The sequence below is a fragment of the Gallinula chloropus genome (genome assembly GCF_964237585.1).
Source record: "Gallinula chloropus genome assembly, chromosome: 15".
In the NCBI taxonomy this organism is placed as follows: Eukaryota; Metazoa; Chordata; class Aves; order Gruiformes; family Rallidae; genus Gallinula; species Gallinula chloropus.
In genome coordinates, this window is record NC_140100.1 from 1,530,755 (window position 1) to 1,549,835 (window position 19,081).

Here is a 19,081-nt window from a genome sequence, read left to right on the forward strand (position 1 = left end):
TGAAATCAGGACAGACTAATCCAGCACCCTAGAAATCAATCTCTTTCAATTCCTCTATGCCCTGCTATGGCCTGTGCCACCCCATTCAGAAACTGGGAGGGATGCTTTAGTGCAGTGCTGTTTATCACGTTATCTATTTCCCATCCAGCACTGCAGTCTGTGGAATAATGTCATGTTTCCATTGAGGATCAGAGACTCACCTCTCAGTCAGCATGGCTGACGTCACTTTCCAGTTTTCAACTGCTGCAAGAAATCCAAACACATCATATCTACAGAAGAGGTTTGTTTTGTTTGCTAAATCAGGTACCACTCGGAGCAGCGCTCATCTGTCTGATCCAGGCCATTAACTTCAGAATCAATTTTTCTCACTCTCATTTCTTTATGTTTTCTAACACCCCCAATGTGTACATTTCACAGCCACACAACAGCTGTGTATTATGAGGAACACAGATTTGACTTAAACAAAACCAGAGTGCATGTCATGTAGGAAGTGCTCCATGGCAGCAGTTTGCTTGCACTGCCTTTTGCTGTAAACACAATGGCTTTTCTACAGTATTTTTGTTGAAGAGTTACTTCTAACTCAGATGTGCACCTTCTGGGGCTTGTTCTGAAAAATTAAAGGTCAATTACATATTTAAGAATATTATTAATAAAGAATAATTATTCATTAACATGATATACATTTTATTTTGAGGAAAGGTAATTAATGGGATCAGATCTATTTTGACCATTTGTCTCAGTGGCTTAAAAAATAAGAGATGCTGTTCTTCAACTTTGGTTGTAAATAAATGCAAAGGACATTATATAGCAAGGGTCATACTTGTTTACTAATGTTCCACTTGTGTCTTTTGAAAGCACAATATTTGAAATTACTCTCTTATTACAAATATCCAACTTCAAGTCAGCAAAACCTCAAAGAGTATTAACACCACCTTCACCCTCCCCTCTCCACCCCCTTCCATCATCAAGTACACTTTCACCTATGAAAGCTTTGTCTCTCAAACATGATCTTTTGAGAGATACAACTCACCTTCAAATCATTCTGCAAAACCACCACTTTCCAGGGTTGTTTTTTTTTAATAAATCACAGAGCCTGCAGAATAGATGCCTTACATGACCCCTAAAGTAGCATTTATAATTTGATATTAGGCAAAACCCTAGTATCCACTTCAGGCTAGATTAAGCATAAGCATATACTTTAGAGATCATCAATACTATTGTTGGGAAGGCAGAAAGTGCAAAAATAGTGGCTTGAAAATAGGATGAATTTCCATTATAGATTTACAGCTGCATTACAAATTTAATAACTCACATTTTATCCCTTCTTCATCCATGGAAAGGATGAAAGGAAGTATGTCAAGAGTGCAACAATGAGAGACCCAGCAGTCACTTTTGCATCTCTAAAACTACATCCAGGGGATCTAATGCCAAAAGGTCACAATGGAATGACGCAGCAATCAAAGCTGCTCTGCAGATAAGGCTTCATTGAAAGTGCTCTACAGTGACACTTTGATATGCTGGAGCAAGAGAAGCAGATATTTAACCTGTAGCATGAGGGACTGATGATGTCTTTCACCCAGTTTTAACTAAAATGCATTGCAGGTTATCTGGTGGCACTGGCTTATCTTGTAGCACATATTCACATAGTTCCACACAGATCTTAAGTTCACATTCACTGGGTGGATTTCTTGACATCTTGACATTGCCAATTCATTAGGGGAACATTTTACAACCACCCTTCCCCCCCCCACAGCCGAGGTTAGCAAAGTTTAACCCAGTTAAATGATGAACTCATTAGCAGGGAATGAGCTTTCAACTTCTCCCCCAGCTCGAACTGTCCTCACTTCAATCTTCACACAGGAAGTGCAGACACACAATTCCAAAGCACAAGCTTTGACAGACATTAACACCTCCATGAGAGGTTGTGGAGGCTTCACCTCACCTGTCAGGGCACTCTCAGGCTGCCAGAAAAGCCGCTGAGAACCTCCCTGCATCCTTTGGCTGTGGTTACCTGAACAGGAACACTCACCCCCTCACTCACTGGAGCTCCCCTCATCTCCCCACCTTCCCAGTCCCTCTAACAACTCCCTTAGCAACAAAAGAATGGAAAATTTTCTGCATCTTGATGATTAATTTATGCAATGGAATAGTGTCCCACTTCAAGTCTCAGAAGCCAAGCAATGAGGCACTTGCAAAGCATCAGTTTATCAAAACACAAAATTTGAGAAGTCGAGTAGGGGGAATATATTTTTAGATTAAAGGTTTTGTCCCAGTTACAATAGCATAATGAAGGATAAATTCAGCACATTGCACCAAGCACCTGAGCGTATCCCCAAATCAAATGAATCCTAAAACTTAGAATAGTTTCTTCTCAAAAGAAGATGGATTGCAGTTACTTTCACCTGTTTATTGTATTTCCAGGTACTTTATAATATTTTAAAAACTTTACTTAGATGACTTAGATACCTAAAAAATAGCAATAAAGACACAGACAATAACCTGTTTCCAAAAAAATCAGAAGAGCACTCTGGTACTGAGTAAAGGAATTAGGAATAAATGACTATAAACATTTTTTTCCTAGAGGAAAGTTGTTATGGAGCAGCACATTTATCATATGACCATGAAGAAGTTCCTGAAATTGTGACCAGGCTTCAAAGGACACGATGATGTCTACTTCTGTTTAGAGATAGATTCAAATTACTGAGCTTCCTCAGAACTTCAGCAAGTGCCTTATCAGATCCCAATATCAGTATCTGCCTGGCCTTGAAAGCCTGGTAGAACCAACTTCCCCCAGAAAGTTTCACATTAAGTTCTATCCATTCTGTTATTTATTTAGACTTTTTAACACATGTGGAAGAAATACAAGAATGTGAGAATAACTGTGTTTCCTGAAAGGCTGGCAAGCGATGGCGAAGCAGGGACCAGCCATCAGAAAAACTGATGCCAGAAAACCCTGCCACGAATGGAAATGCCACAGGAAGTCTTTATCTCTGCGCTGGCAGCTCGGCGGCACTTTGTAGTCCAAACCCTGCAGCCCAGCCCCGCTCACTTTCACAGCAGCGCCAGCAGTCGAAGCAGGAAAGCTGTGCTGATTCAGGCACACATTTCTTTTAAGCTATTAGATTTCAGGATTGATACTTTAGTGAACAGACCCTCTGAAGAACACGCAGAGATGGAACAGCAAATTTAAATGTTTTCATCTCTCAGCGGTCTTTTGGCACAAACAGCTTTTGCCCAGTCTCAAAGCAGCTTCCCAGTTCCTAGCTGGAATGGCTACAGTTGTAACATCAATTGAAAATCATTTCCCTCAGAGTGTAATACCAAAATGAGTATTCGACTGAACATGGAAATGAATATTAAGACTGAATCCAAAAGGAAGTATCATAACGTAAATTGAAATTAAGCTATCCCAGCCATCTGATGCCAAACTAAATGAAGCTGCTGATTGCAGAAGCTGCCTGAACCCAACCAACCAGGAAAGAAAACACTCAACGGGGCCAAAGTGTTTAGCAGAGATTTTTTTTCTTTTTACAGAATATTGAGAAGAAAATGGTTATTCATCAGCTCCTAAAGCTGGTTTAGGAAAAACAACTGTATTCTGAGGGTGGCAGAGCACTGGAATAAGGTGCCCGGAGAGGATGTGGAGTCTCCATCTCTGGAGATATTCAAACACCATCTGGACACCATCCTGTGCAACTTGCTCTTGGTGGTCCTGCTCTGGCAGGGGCTGGAAAAGGTCATCTGCAGAGGTCTCTGACAACTCCCATGAGCCTGGGATTCTGTGAAAGTGCATTTGTATTTGTGCAATAATTTAGTACTTACTGTCAAAACTGATAGTGATAAGCAGACATTCCGGAGCAGCAAACATCTTGCTCTCCCAGGCACCTCTGGATCTGTGTTCAATGCTGTTTGACAAGTTTCCCCAGATGTACATATGATCAAAGATACCTATACCAGGCTGAAAGATCCTCACTGGCTTAGCCTTTGCTCCCAACAATTTATGATGCTAGCAAATAAAGAGATGCTTCAGGAGGAATAAAAGAAACAAGGCACGCTGGGATGCTGCTGTCCCTGAATGTATCTTCTTGGCTTCAGATGAATGGGTATTTCATGAGCTACAGTCTGTATTAAGGCTCATCATGTTTAACAGCTGCCAAATTATTCACATTCCACCAAGTCCTTCAACTTCTTTTTGATCTTGGTTTAATTTTGGTAAAAATGTAACTGTACCAATTTAACTCCAGAAATGCAGTATTCTATCAGTCACCACTGAACTTCACAAAGGTCTGGTGCCAAACAGGGACTAGACAGACAGACAGAGAGGAGAGAGCAAAGCAGACAGACCAACTGATGTTCACTTCTACTTAAACAAAATTAAATCTTGTGGTCTACAGTTCTGATTATATCAACTTGCCAACATTTAAAGAACCACAGGACAACAATTTCTGAAAGTATTTTAAATTTCTATTTCCATTCCAGCTACAAGGTGGAAAGTATGTAGGCAGAAATTATGATACTCCATATATAATTTAGGGCAAAGGTTGCCTGAACTCATCCAGGCTTCAGACAGGGCCTAGCTCAGTTTCAGATTTCACTTGACTGACAAAATTCTGGTTTAATTCAGCTTTTTCTAAGGAGTTCCTATGGTCCTGTCTCACAACTTTGCTCATTTTTGAACTTTGTCTTTCTGACCAGCTGCAGAAGTGGATGCTTCTGTCAGCCTCCAAAATGTCCAACAGTTAAATCCAGAAAAATGGTCTAGTGGCTGCCTTTGTAGGAAAGTAGAGCAATCCAGGAGCTAGTTAAATCAGTCCTCTAGGCTATTTTATATTCTTAGCCATTAGTTATGAGTACCATTGACAGTGAATGATGTGAAATATTAACTCCTCATCTTATGTCACAGATTCACATTTTGGATTTATCATCCCCTTACAGGGATGATCACCAGGCACTGCCATTGCAGCGACATCTTAAAAACGTGACTGGTGCAAGGACCACTCATCTAAAAACTGGTTATTTCAGTGACTGTATTTGATTTTTTAGTCCTGTTTTTGAAGCCTGTGTAAAATACAGAACCCAAGAAGGTTCAGAATAGACAGCTTTGATGGAAGGAGGAAAACATGGTCTTCGAGAGATAGCTGGATATTAAAGACTTTATACATTATTTTTAACTTCAGTTGCATAAGGTTGTTCTGGAGAGAGTTTGAGCACAAGCACAATTTCTCTTTTTTTATATTGTAGAAGAAATCCAGGACGTTGCAAGAAATAATTACAGACTGCAGGTACCTCATGCTGCTCCACTCACCATCTTTGGCAATTTCTTAAAAATTGGGTAAAAGAATTGCTATCTATACTGTGTGATTAAAAGTCTAGGAAAAGCATGAACCTTCTCAATTACAAATACTGTAAGGTGTTGTCAATCAGAAACAGCAAAAAATATTAGTCACTAGATTAGAAGTTTAAAAATTCCTGCCTGCTGAACATTTCTTTGAGTTCTGGTTGCAAGCTGTTATCATCTGTCCACAAGAATGATGAAGGACTTGTGCTTTTTATGAAAAATTAAACCAACAATTTTTCTCTTTAAACAGGTAATTTCTCTCACAGCTTTCCCTCCTCTTTTTAGGTAAAAAGGTATGAACCAAAGAAAGAGTAAAAACTAATTTTTTTTTCCTTTGATGAAAATTTTGGGGACAATTTTGCTGTACAAATGAACTGAAAATACTCCAAAAAACATCCTGAAATTGTTTTCACATCCAAGCTGAGATGTCAGCTGGCTGCCTAAAAGACAAGTTTGGTTTGTTTTTTACTTTAGGCACGCCACCACTTTAATTGACAGACCTAATTAACAGAAAGACCTGCTGGGCACAATCTGAATTGTGTTCCAGCTGACAGAAATGGAGCTGTTTGCCTCCTGGATATGCCTGCACCATGCTGCAGAAGTTGCCAGCGCAGCCGCTGACCCATTTGTATCTGCTCAGCAAATCAGGGAGTGTGCAAAGCTGTGGGTTGGATACAATTTATAAGCACTGTAAGCACAACAAAAATTCGATTCAGACCAATAAACTTAGAGACTGTGGGTTAAAAGAGCACCAGAGCCTACTAGGGGCTTTTCTTGCACTTACTCTGCTGGGTATCATTTGATTCTAAAAAAACATTAATAATCATATTGTTGTTTTCATGTGGGAGAGCAGGCAGGAAGTAACTTCTCAGGCTATCCACACTCTTTGGTTAGATACTTTCAGTTGTTTCTACTAGCATTATTATTTGTCATTAAAATATGCTGAGGAACAGAATCCTCATGTTCCCCAGAGACTTGCAGCTCAGGACATGCCTGCAGGCCGACAGCATCTTCTCGGGGGCAGCTCAAACTGATAACCCACTGCATCTGAGGCCATACCTTCTGAGGCTCAGGCAGTGCAGAAATGCTGTCACCATGATGTTCTCTCCAACTGGCTTCATATTTCTGCCAGGACACCACAGACAGCTAGGGAATAAGGTATTAAACTTGATGTGTATAAACTACCAGCATAGCAATCTTTAACAGGAAGGCAGATGGAGTCCCAAGTAAACTTTAGCATCAAAGCCCTGAATATATAGGCACAGCTGTGGCTGGAAATAAAAACTGGAAATCGCTCATGACAGTGAGAGGGGTCTGCAGCTGCACAAGGGGCTGCTTTCCTGGGGAACACAAGGGAATCATTACTGCAGTTTCCTTGAAACAAGCCATGTTCTCAGCTTTTCTTAAAAACTGAGCTGAAGTCCACAGATCAATATGCTGCCATAACACAGCGTCAGTGAGAACATCTCTTCTCTTGAAACAAGATGTTCACTGCATGACACTCAGCTGCAGTCCTCATATCCAGGGAAATTAAGTGAAGAAAAAATTAGATGGATTCATCAGTGATGGGCAGCTGGCAAGTGAAGGCTTCCCATTTTCTCTCCATAGTAAAGACCCCTTCCCAATTAAACTTTCTTATTTCAGTCATTAGCATATAAGTCCCAGACAATATTCCAGCGTGGGTGTGCTGGAGAAAAGATAAGACCATGAAGTATATTTCCAGGTTATTGCCATTGCATCTTCTCCTCTTGACAGTTTTACAGCAACAGAACATCATACACAGAGAAACACTACATGGAACACTCCCCAGCTGATACATCCCACACCACAGAATTACAACAGCAAAGGTTGCTTTGCTTGCAAAAAGATAGCTTTCCTTAACTACAACCTCTTCTGGAAAAACATAGCAGGGCCAACAGAAGCAAACAAACCCAACCAGTCACTGCAAACATAACACAATGATTAGCTACACTTCTTCTCCAAAGGCTTATTCTCTCTTCAAGAAATAAAATCAATAGGATCTGTCCTCTGGTACAGAGGATTCTAGAAACATAGACTAAATAAACACAGCATAAACAGATATGCTCACAATGCATTTTTAGAACTTCATTTGATCAATAAACATCTAAATAACACAGCTGAACTGCCATGGCTTTAACATAGCTGAACTTCACCCCCTAAGAGTACATTAGCTCATGTCTCACAGGCTTTACTCTCCTGAATAATACTCAGGAAAATATCTGACATTCCTGTTTTCACTAAGGAAAAGGAACAAAACACTCTGGAGAATTCCTGAGCTGCTCCCTCCTGCCTAAAGAGCAATCTGAAGCTCTGTGGGTAACACAGCACATGTGGTTGAGCTGAGTTTGACAAGCTCATAAGATTGTGATTACTTTCAGTACTAAATTGCATTGGAGCAGGTACAATATTTAGCCATGTTGAAAAATATCGAGTAGTACTTCAATAATAAGATGCATGAATTTGGCTTCCTCTTAACAGGCCAGGTTGCAAACTGATATCTTTAATTAATAAATGATGCACAGAAAGTTCTGCTGTTCATTCAAATGGTGTTTCAGCAGCTTTCTGAAAACCCTATCTGTGAATCTCACAAATAAGACACTACTGACAAGAGGCAAATATTACTGACACTTGACAGATTTTAATTCAGTATTTTCAGAAACAAAGGCTGATTTCTTATCAAAGGCATAAAGCCAATATAGCAAATAAATTTGCCTTCACCATTGAGAGCAACAGACCTTCATGAAGAAGCTGCAATGAACCCCCCCCATGGGGATTCATTTGAAGGAATAGGTATAGAGTCAGTCTGAAGCAAAACTCTTCTGGATTTGCTGGATTTCCCAGTTCATTCCTTTCCAGAATTATATTCATAATGCTAATGGAAGAAGATAGGTCCAAGCCTATTGCCCATGGAGAGAAGTTGTTCTAATTAAAAAAACAAACCCAAAAAACAAATGCAGATGTTTTCCTTGTAAATTTTTTTGGAAACACTATGAGTTTTATCACTCAAAGATGACAACAGAAAGGGGCTGGGTATTTTATTCAGTTTCCTGGACACAAATGTATGCACACTCATCTCTGCATGTATGGCAATGTTCTAACACAAGACCTGTCTAAGCCCTACATCAAGCCCGGAAATAAAGGCAGGAATATCATTTACTTTATAGACATTTCTGTCCTCGAGGATTTTCTTGGCCTTGCTAGTGACTGACCTCAGGCATCTGATTTTCCACTTCTTGTGAGAAAGGAAGATGAAAAACACAGTTTGCTTTCAAATTTACTTTCTGAATTAGGAATGGGACAACAAAAAAGAAATCCTAGAGAAGCCTGTGCATCTGAAGCTTTATGTTTATCTCCATTCCGCTGTCTCCTTCCAGATCAACTCAGTAACTTTATGTATTAAACATGATAGTCTCAAAGATCAAGATATTCCCAATACATCCCAAGAGGCTAACACTGATTAAAGCTGATCTCAAGATTTAAGAGAGTTTGAGGTACAACAAAACCAGACTGAATTGTGACAAGAGATTACATGGCAGCTGGATTCTGTTCAGATCAGATGCCACGTGCATAGTGTTCTCTGGTCATTACATACTGCCTGATTGCTCATATTTTTTACTCCACCTTAAAATTAGAATCAAAACTATACAGAAGGAATATATGTCTGCAGTTAAGGAAAAGTTATACAAACATTCTTCAGGAATAATGCAGGTACTACTTATTTTGACTCTCAGCAGCACTATCAACCAGACAATCTTTGCAAGTCTGTCCCAGGTCTACAGTCTCCAGACTCCATAATTACCAAATAGTTCATCTTCAAAAAGCTGTACAGAAGCAGTAAGCATTACAATACCTAAGAAAAATTGCTTGCTCTATGCTACCAATGAAAAAAGATAAAAGTACAGGAATAGCTTTGACAGGAGATAAAGATGAAAACAGACACCATAGCTGTAATAAGGTAAGCAGAACACATAAATACTGAAGAGGAAAACAGAAATTACTTATTGGTTCAGAAGCAGAAGCAGTTTGAAGAAGGAGAGACAGGTCATCCTCAAAAAAGCAGCAGCCACACAGACTCCACGGGGCAAGGGGTATTAAAAATCCTGGCAGTAAGGGAAGTAGGGAAGGTGAAAACTTGATCAAGTCTAGATAAGGATGAAAGGGCAAAATTCACATGGAAGCAAAAAGTAATCTGGTCAAATAATTCATGGGGGAGAAAAAAGATACAGTGCAGGTACATAAAAATTGGGGAAACAGTTATGAATACTGAAGAACAGAACAGGAAATTTAGTAAAAGTGAAAAACTGTGTTTTGAAAAACGTGTCTGGAGAAAAAGAAGAGGCAAGCAATTGTAATACACTGCAAGTATTTATTCTCCTTCCTATGGAGAATGCAAGTTATTACAGTCCTGTATTATACATCCTCATCTCTTTCATTCAGGACACTTCTAGCTCCAGAGATCCCTGAAGCACCAGCCATGGGAATTGCTATCCCATCCTCACCAGAGGTCTTAGCAAAACTGAAAACCTGGCATGGGTGGGGTCAAGGTGCGAGTGACAGGTGAGGATGACAGTGCTTGATCAGTGTGGCCACCAAAATGAAATCACCTTTCTAGAGAGAAACCACTCAGAGGCAAAAAGAAGGTGCTGCCTGATCTGTAACCGTGTTTACTGGCCACAGTTACCACCCTGATTTGGCCTTTGCTCAGCTCTTGCTCTGCAGAAGCTGAAGGCAGAGAATACATAAGCCCGTTTGACACCGCTCTCTGCTGGAATGTCCAAAGCTGTGATACAAGCAAACACAAAGTGACACTTCTATTGTGGGGAACTTCAGCAGCTGATGGCTTTAATCCTCCTGTAGGTGCCATCGGACCAAACACTAAGGAGCACAGCTGTATGGAGCAGTTACTTATATTGATCCAGAAAACACTGCACATGGCAGCTTATTTGCACCATCTGCTACAGAAATGTCAGTCATGGGAGCAAGGTAGGCACCTGGAGTGTCCACAGTGAGAAATCACTTAGAAGAGGAACGAAACTGCAGGGGGGTTGGGGGAGAAATCTATAAAAAGTGAATTGCTTATGCTGTCAAAATGAGTAAAGCTTTGGAGGAAGAGCAGCAGCTGGCACAGGGGCAGCCAGTCTGAGTGCTAGTGAATGTCCCTTGCAGCCAGGTATCAACCCCCTCTTCATCCTTAAGTGTCTGACAGGTGTCCTGATTTTAAAACTAACAGCAGTTTTCAGGGCTTTCAGTAGCAAAAATATTTGGGGAAAAGAACAAGGAATATACATCCCGTAACTAAACTATCCATCCAACCCAACAAGCCGTAACAGTGGCTGAAATTAAGGACAGCTGCTCCTTAATTCCCAGCAGGAATGGTAGCCTTCAGCTGACTGTCTGTAATGTATCATTTCCCAGGAAAGGTAACTTGCACAGGCTTGGACAGAGCAGGAGCTCTGCCTCCAGTTTGGAAGGACCACAGTGAGGTTCACCTCATCTTACAGTATATGTCTACCTCAGGCCAGGAGAAGCAATGCTTGAGAATGCCTTGAGAAATGAAGACAGGGAGTCCAGAGGAGACAGCAGAGAAGGAAACAGTAGGAAGTGTAGGAGAAACAGTTCCCCAAAAAAGACCAAAAGTAAGAGCTTAATTTAGTATGGAAAGAAAAGTGTCCCACGCTCACCACAAATAGCAGCAGGCTAGATGTCCCTGGAAACAGCCACGAGAGTAGATGCATTTAAAACCACTACAGGTAACTTAACCTCCTCACTTCAAAACAACACAAACCTAAACAAACCTAGCAATAAATTATGATTATTTTACTCCAGTATTACTAACAAAAATACACATGCTATCATCAAGCCTATATGTTTAGAAAAGATAGCTAAAGCTGACACATTCCCATCGCCCAGATGAATACCGGTACAAGCAGTGAGTCACACTCATACTTTCTGAGGATTAGGAATGAAAATTCAGTCTCTTTGTCCATCCAGGCAGACTGGCTACTTCAGAGACAGGCCCTCAAGTCTAAATCTCAGATCTTGATGAAGATGGAAAGTAATGTTTGCCCAACTATTTACCAAGATTGCCAGAAGGAGGATTAGATAGTACATTTGAGACTCTCTCATCTCAATAGGGTTTACAAAGATCAAAGTCAATGCTTCAGTTGTGACAGTAAATGCACAGGGCCATGTTAATTTGAGGAGGGTAGAAAATGTAAGAGCTGACCTAAAAGTATGCTAAAGGGAGGGGAGGTTGAAAAGAAGTAACAAGCAGTTGCACACTGGCCAGACAAACAGGCCTTGTCAGAAGTTCACTGAAGGAAAGCACATTCCCATGAGAGAGTCCTGCACAGGTAACAAGGTGCTGTACACAACGTGTTCTGTGTTGTGCTGTACACAACGTGTTCTGTGTTGAGCCCCCACCCAAACCCAGGTGCATGTGTGTCATCACTTCAATTTTGAGAAATACTAATTCTGCCCTTCTGTTTTACATGGGACACCAAAGCTTTCACACAATTTTGAAACAATCATACAAATCACATGCAACTCTTATGTCTGTACAGAACAGTTGAAAAGAGGCCCATGCACTCCCCAGCACACCTGCCACCAGGCTGTTCACTGTCACAGGAAACACAGATCAATATTGCTGTTTCTGCAAAGTCTGCAGTATTCTTTAAAAACTAAAGGAAAAAGCTTACCCAGTTTTCAAGCTGACCAAGGCATCTTCAACTCCCTTCTGATTATACTTCGTCATGTAAAGGTGCATATCAGGGTAGTTGTTTCTGATATTCCTCTCTGTGCTTCCATTTGGGACAGTTCCAAATCGAAATGGAGGAGAATAATCATATGGCCTTTGAAACTAGAGGGAGAAGTAAAGCATTTGGGGCATTACAAATGTGAAGGGCAATTTCAGGTTTGAAAAAAAACCAACCAGAAGTTGTATAAGGTGCCTCAAATTTCTTCTAGGCAGATGCCATGGGTTCATTCAGCTCTATTACAGCAGAAACTGTGTCTTCACACTGTCTGAACTTACAGAAACACCTACATCCAAAGTGAAACCACTCTAATGTGACTTTCTCCCATACACTGTAACACGGCAGGACCACAGAAACTGGAGCAGAGAGATACTGGAGGAGATGTTCATCTGCCAACATCTCCCTAGAGAACCCAAACTACAAGCAGACACTGGTAAACAGCAAACAAAAGAAAACAGTATTTTGTTGATCGTTGTTTCCCATCTAATGTCAGTTGAGACGTGTTGGGTCCTCACACAAAAAGCAGAAGGACCATTTGCACTATCCAGGCAGGAGCCTAACGTGCTGCTCCCAGAGGGGCACAGGCAGGTGCAGAAAGGGGCAGGCTGAGAGCTGGCTTTCCTTCCACCACCGTGATTAAAGGGGAATAGAAGTTCTTGCATTGTCTCCAGGGCTTCAGCAGCTACACCACTTAACGTGAGAAGAGCTTCTGGAGCTCTCACACCTACTCCCTATTTATTCCTACAATTGCAAATTATAAACCTGTATGTTTGATGACATAGAGGTTTATTCTACCATTTTACCCTCTGTACCACTATTACATCAGAGCAAAGCAGCCAGGGAACAACTGCAAAGAACAGCAATAGCTCAGACCAGGCTCAGGTTTCAGGTGTGGAAATCATTCAGATATTCCCACATAACCTTTTGCTAACTGACCTGAAAATTTTATATGTGCCTTTTCAATGTATCCATTTAAATACCAAGTGACACTTAAGGATTAAGTTCAAATGCTTCTTTAGGAAATAAATGAAAAAGGCCACTCAAATCTGAGGAGCTATTGGCTAATGAGGCAATTCAATTGAGCATTGATAAAAGCAGTCATCCATTAATTCCATGGTAAAATGCACTCTGTTCTTACTGTTGAAGTTAGAAGAACAATCTATATAGCCTGTGCTGCCAGAGACGGCCAATATTTATACAGCTGTTGCTTCATTTGGGCTACATAAGTTATACTTTTCTACTTTTGTCTCAGGGCATGAAGTCGTCTTAGGACCCAGTGCCAGTTTGCAAAGAGCATACAAATAGGCTTCTAGAAAAACTGGGAGTGTTTTCAATTCCATCAAACCTTGACTGTGAAATTATTGCTGCAACAATATTTTCCTGTTACAGAACTACAATTAAATGTTTCATTTTAATTAAGCATATTTTGACAAAGCATAAAGGAATGAACTCTATTTTTTCTCCATTCGTTTAGCTAACAGATGTCTTACTTTTCTCATTTTCCCTTTTCACAGCTTAACTGTTTAAATTATTACTTTGCTACTGCTTTGCACATAATAATTGACCCATGCACTAAAATTACACTGTACACTAGTCATGGTTCTTAGGCTATATTTGCTGTCTCCTTTTTGTGTTTATTATGCAACACCGAGATAAACCCTGCACTTAAATATATGATCAGAGATGCTGCTAATACAGATGTACCTTCTTATTAACTTCATTTAAACCTGCAGATAATTAATCCCTGAAGTAGCATGATGGCTTCCAATATCTTCTAATGTCTGTATCAAATTTTCCAATCAACAGAACTGGGGGGGAGGGGGGTAAGAAAATAAGGAAAAAATGCAGATTTAAAGACCTGTAAAAACTGCTGCTGCTCATAACTGGTGACATGTTTTTAAAATTCAACTGTGGGGAGCATTCTGAAAGCTCAATTCCTAATCCTGAGTTTGGCAGGGGAATTGAGGGAATAGGAAGATTATGGTGGTGTGCTGAAATGGAGTTTGGTTATGAATATTCTCACTTGTCAAGAACATTCATATGAGTTTAAATTGTTTGGAGGAGTTTCCTTTCACAGGAATAATTGAAGGAATTGGGGTATCTGTCCCAGATTGAATATTTGTGGAATACAAACATATTTCTGCAGGAGAGCAAAGATTAATAAAAAGTACTACTTCATTCAAAGCTTGTGTGGACAGCAAGCAAACCAAGTGATGAAATAATTCCTATGAGGATTTAAACCACAGAAAATTCAGAGATAAATAGTTCCAACCATCATCCAATGACTGGAATTTCTTGGCACAACACACTTATCCGGCAAATTTTAAGTCACAAGGAGATATTTTTTTAAAAAATAGCTGTCTGCTACTGTTGCCTGTTCACAGACTACTTATAAGGGAGAAGAGTTTAAAATCTTTTTACTAACAATGTACTCATATCTAAAGTGTATAAAGACCTAATCAATAATTTTAAATTTGTATTCTGCGAACTGACATGTCCTGGAGAAGCACACAGGCTCTGTGGCTGCAGCAAAAATGGATGTGGCAGGCATAAGGCAAGGAAGAAAAAGTCTCTACATTCACTCATTTTCCCTAAGGACCTATAATGAAAAATACAATATATTGTGTCTGTTAGGAAGCAATATGCTTCCTAGACATTTTAAATCATTAAAAAAATCCTTAAATTGAATGCACCAGCCCCCTGAATTAGAATTCCTTGTTGCTTCCCCGTGCTCTGCCAGCTGTGAGAACTGTGGCACAAGGTGACAAAGCCCCAACCCTACTGCTGTTGGAATCCCAAGCAGGATGGCAGAGCTGAAGAAACAGTTATAATGCTTTTATTTCATTTGACCTACTCGACTTAATAAATCCAACAATTTCATTAGTCAGTAGTGATCTTTCACCAACATTAAATACTGACTGAAGGAGAAAATGAAGATTTGCATGCCTGCCTGAGAAGTTTGGTATTCACAGCAGTTCATTGTTATTGTTCTGGAGCATTCTAAGGAACACTGGGAACATTACCAAAATAGTAGAAAACTGTAAATATTCTCCCTCAGGTAACACAGAGTTCAGTGGGAATTATGGCTGGAGTGACAGAAAAACACCCACATTTGAACTCTCTGATTTCTTCTTCTACCAGATGGAAAATACTGACAATCTGATTTCTGATCTCTGAAAAATACAGCTACTGTGTTTTGTAATTCCAAAACTATTGTTATAAACATCAGCTACTGAAATGCAGTCAATATCTATGTCTGACAATTCTCAAAAAGCACTATAAAGGTCTAATATTGATGTGGAAAGATGGATTGGGCTAAGGGGGTCACCGTAACTACCCCATCATCCATGCTGCCTTTTGACCTCAGCCTGCTCTGTTTTGACACAGACAGATCTCTGAGTAACTCCAGAACTTGTGCCCTCTTGCTATACAGAAATATAAAACCCATGGTACAAGACTGCTGTGGATCTTACAAAAATAAGGAACATTTAAATGGTATTGCTAAGGCTTCCCATTGAGGTTGAAGAGCATCTCACCAGACCACATGCACATGGGGCATTTCTTAAAATGTGTCTGTGTGGAGAAATCACAGCAGATTTCTTGCAGGGCAGATGCCTTGCAGGGCAACTCCATCCACTGCTATCATTTTCCCTTCGTAATCCTGTCTCTCTCATTAGACGAAAATGGCATAAATGGTCTCAAAAGTAACAAGTGCTGCCAGTGGTGGCTTTGCTGGATACTTTTCAACTAATTTGCTCTATCTTTTTATGAACACAAAGCTTTTAAAAATCTTTTACATACACAAGAATGTCAAAATATAATTTTCTTCTCATCTTCTGAATCACTGGAGTTTATGAACACCCACCCCTAGTAACTCCAGTACACGCTGTGCCATGTATTTCTGGGTGACACACAGATGACAGGGCATTCAGAAATTCATTAGCAACATTATGAAGGTTGAGGAAACTATCAAGAGGTTGAAGCCCAGAAGGGTAAAGAGCATGTTATGTGTTTAGCAAAAGTGGAGAAAAAGATACAAGAGTGTAACACATGCCCTGGATGGGAAGGTATCGAATGCCAAGGGTCGGGAATGACGACTCAGAGAGAAGGGGTTTCTCCTGGCTTGTCTGTAGTCTATCAGGTACAGAGCTGCATTGAGAAACCTCAGGATCTCTAATTGGGAATACTTTACTGCACTGGTGCAAGAGTTGTGGCAGTAGGAAAAAGGGAAGAGGATAACAGTAAACTGATTTACCAGCCCAGAAGTGGTTTTTTTTAAAAGTTATTGAACTTGTACATATTACTTATTTGAAATTTTACCCATATTTCTGTCCTGTTTTACTGGCCTTTGCCTGGTACCTCTTTGCTTGCAGCAAGGGCCAGAGGTCTCTACGGAACAGCAGCAAAACTGGTGTAAATTCCTGACCTGTTCCTCTACTAACACCATTGCAGCAACAAGACAAAGAGGGGGGGGAAACAATTTAACATGAATCAGATTATATTCCCATAAATTATCTTTGATTATTTGAATTTTTAAAAACTGAGAAACCTCAGGATTGTAGAGGAGACAAAACCTGTGTATGACAAGAAGAATGTTTTGAAATAGATGACTGTTGCTTTTCTGGACTTAAGGCTTGTTTAATTTAATCAGAAAAGGCATGGCTCCCCTGATTTATCTCTATATGCTTCAGGCAAAATTTGAGGAACTGTAAAATAAAAACAAAGGTGGCAGATCCAATAAATGATCAGAAGACTGCACAAAAGCAGATGCTGTTTTCTGATCCAAGTAGTTTTCTATTTTTGTTTTGCTTTTTCTGGAAAGAAAATCCTTGTTAGCAGAGAGAACAGGAAAATGACAAAAATAAGGAAGTCATTAGGCAAAAGCTACAGAACAAATACTGACATTTTCCCAGCCCATAGGTCTGTGGCAAACAGCCAGCAGAGAAGGAAATAAGGGTGCCCTGGCAGACCCGAATGCTAGTGCTGTGCCAGGTGCCGGCCGAATCATGCCAAACCTCAGACTTCCCAGGAAAATGCTCTGTACTCTCTGTACCTTCTCACAAACAGGAGAAAGGCATTTCTCAAATCCTTTTTTTTTAATCCTCAACTGAATACCTTCTGTGTGTCTCTGACTAAGAATATTATCTTAAAATTGAGGCATATTTAACAGTCTTCATACTTTTTCAAAGGTTTTGTGACAACAGAACTTAATGAAAACAAAACTACTATCATTTTTTGTTTCTTTTTATCTGTCTTTCCTCTAGCCATGCTTGCAGTTCATGCTTTGATGCTTCAGGAGATCAATCAAAGGCTGGCCATAAAAAGCAGTTAAAACAAAAAACAGACACAAGGCTATCTAGGCTGTTGGCATCTTTTGAATAACTATTTCCTTTCTTTTCTGTCCTCTGTGACAAATCCCTTGTGAAGCTCTCCCCTGTGCTATGCTCTATTTAAATATTATTTCTTAATGTCAATATTTAGCTCCATTTAAAACAACTGGGCACCAACTTGAAAACAGCTCCCCCTTTATGCACATCCATCAGCACAACAGTATTGCAAACAGACTTCAATCCCTCCTGCAATACCACTATTACTAAGCTGTCACAGAAATGAAATAAAAGGAAGTAAGTAATTGCTGGGTTTCTGATTTATAAGACTATAGATTGAAATCCACACGTACAAAGGCCTGGAAAACAGACTCTCAGCAGTAGGAAGTCCAGTCAAGCTAGAACAACATTTATTATTTGTCAATTTGTGCAGAAGTTAAGTAGGGGTTAAGGGAATTATCAGATTCTATTGCTCAAAGTGGAATTGTCACAAAAATTCTTGAAGTAGGAAAGTGTCTTTCACAAACACATCAAAATTCTGTGCCTTATCCCATGTAATTTCCATCTCACTTCAATGTGATAACACAGCCCCAATTTTTCTTACCTGTTTATATTCCATATTTACACTTGCTATTTTATAGACAGAAAACATTCAAACATTCACAGACAATATATATCACTTCTTATCATTTCTCTTCACCTATTTGCACTGGCACCACTAACTCTGAACTCTTTCTGTAACTTCCTTCTCACTACATAGAGAGCAAAAAGACATTTTTTTCAGGAGCATTAACCGGCTTCCAATAATTAGTGGATAATTGCTGGTTTTATGAATAATTTATCAATCCATATATTATAAACCCTGCACACAGAGACATTAAAATAAATTGCCTTCCCTGATTTTTTTAAACTTTTCAAAACTTTCTCTATTGACAAGGCATTCTTCTTAACCCAACAGCAATGCATCTCCAACACAAAATGAAAGTACTTTTCAATTAACACAGTTCCTTTTGAAAATGCAAGTCACAGACTTTGAAAACAGCCTTTTAATGTCATGCTTTGGCTTAGGCTTTTAGTAAAGGGTTACGCTCAGAATTAAAGTGTCCGGTTTCAGCTTATCTTGATGAAGGGGATTTTTAGCACAAAGTACAAATTGGTAGATGGATTATGATGAACAGACACTGCTTGTCATCTGAAGACCTACCTTTTTATCACTCAGTCCAGTCACTTGGTCAACAAATTCCTCTTGAATCATAAATGCAGCTAGGTTGGCAGTGTAGCTAGCCAGAAAAATGACAGCGAAGAAAGCCCAAACTGACACCATGATCTTACTGGTTGTCCCTTTGGGGTTTTGCACGGGCACAGAGTTGTTGAATACCAAGCCCCACAGTAACCACACTGCCTTTCCAATGGTAAAGGATGGTCCATGGGGATCTGTAAATGCAAAGAGATGTTATTTTTGTGGCAATTAAATTAAATCTTGACAAGATGCCCTACATAATAGCAAAGTGCTCACAAAGATATAGTTCCTGTACTCCCAAAGGAATCACAGGATTAATATAGGTAAACTCTATTGTAATATTTATTTCCTATGTGTAAACAAAAATGTAAATATTTTTCTATATGGCATTCACTTCAAA

The 19,081-nt window shown here is 39.7% G+C and overlaps 1 protein-coding gene across 1 annotated transcript in view; it reads right to left on the reverse strand.

The window, feature by feature from the left end:
- The window catches only part of GRIN2A (glutamate ionotropic receptor NMDA type subunit 2A), a gene marked incomplete at both ends in the record, with an annotated part of 166,670 nt that overhangs the window by 22,826 nt on the left and 124,763 nt on the right, over nt 1-19,081 (reverse strand). The window contains 2 exons of the mRNA XM_084271260.1: nt 12,058-12,218; nt 18,646-18,875. Of these exons, the coding sequence (XP_084127386.1) occupies nt 12,058-12,218; nt 18,646-18,875 (391 nt within the window). The remainder of the gene's footprint in view (nt 1-12,057; nt 12,219-18,645; nt 18,876-19,081) is intronic.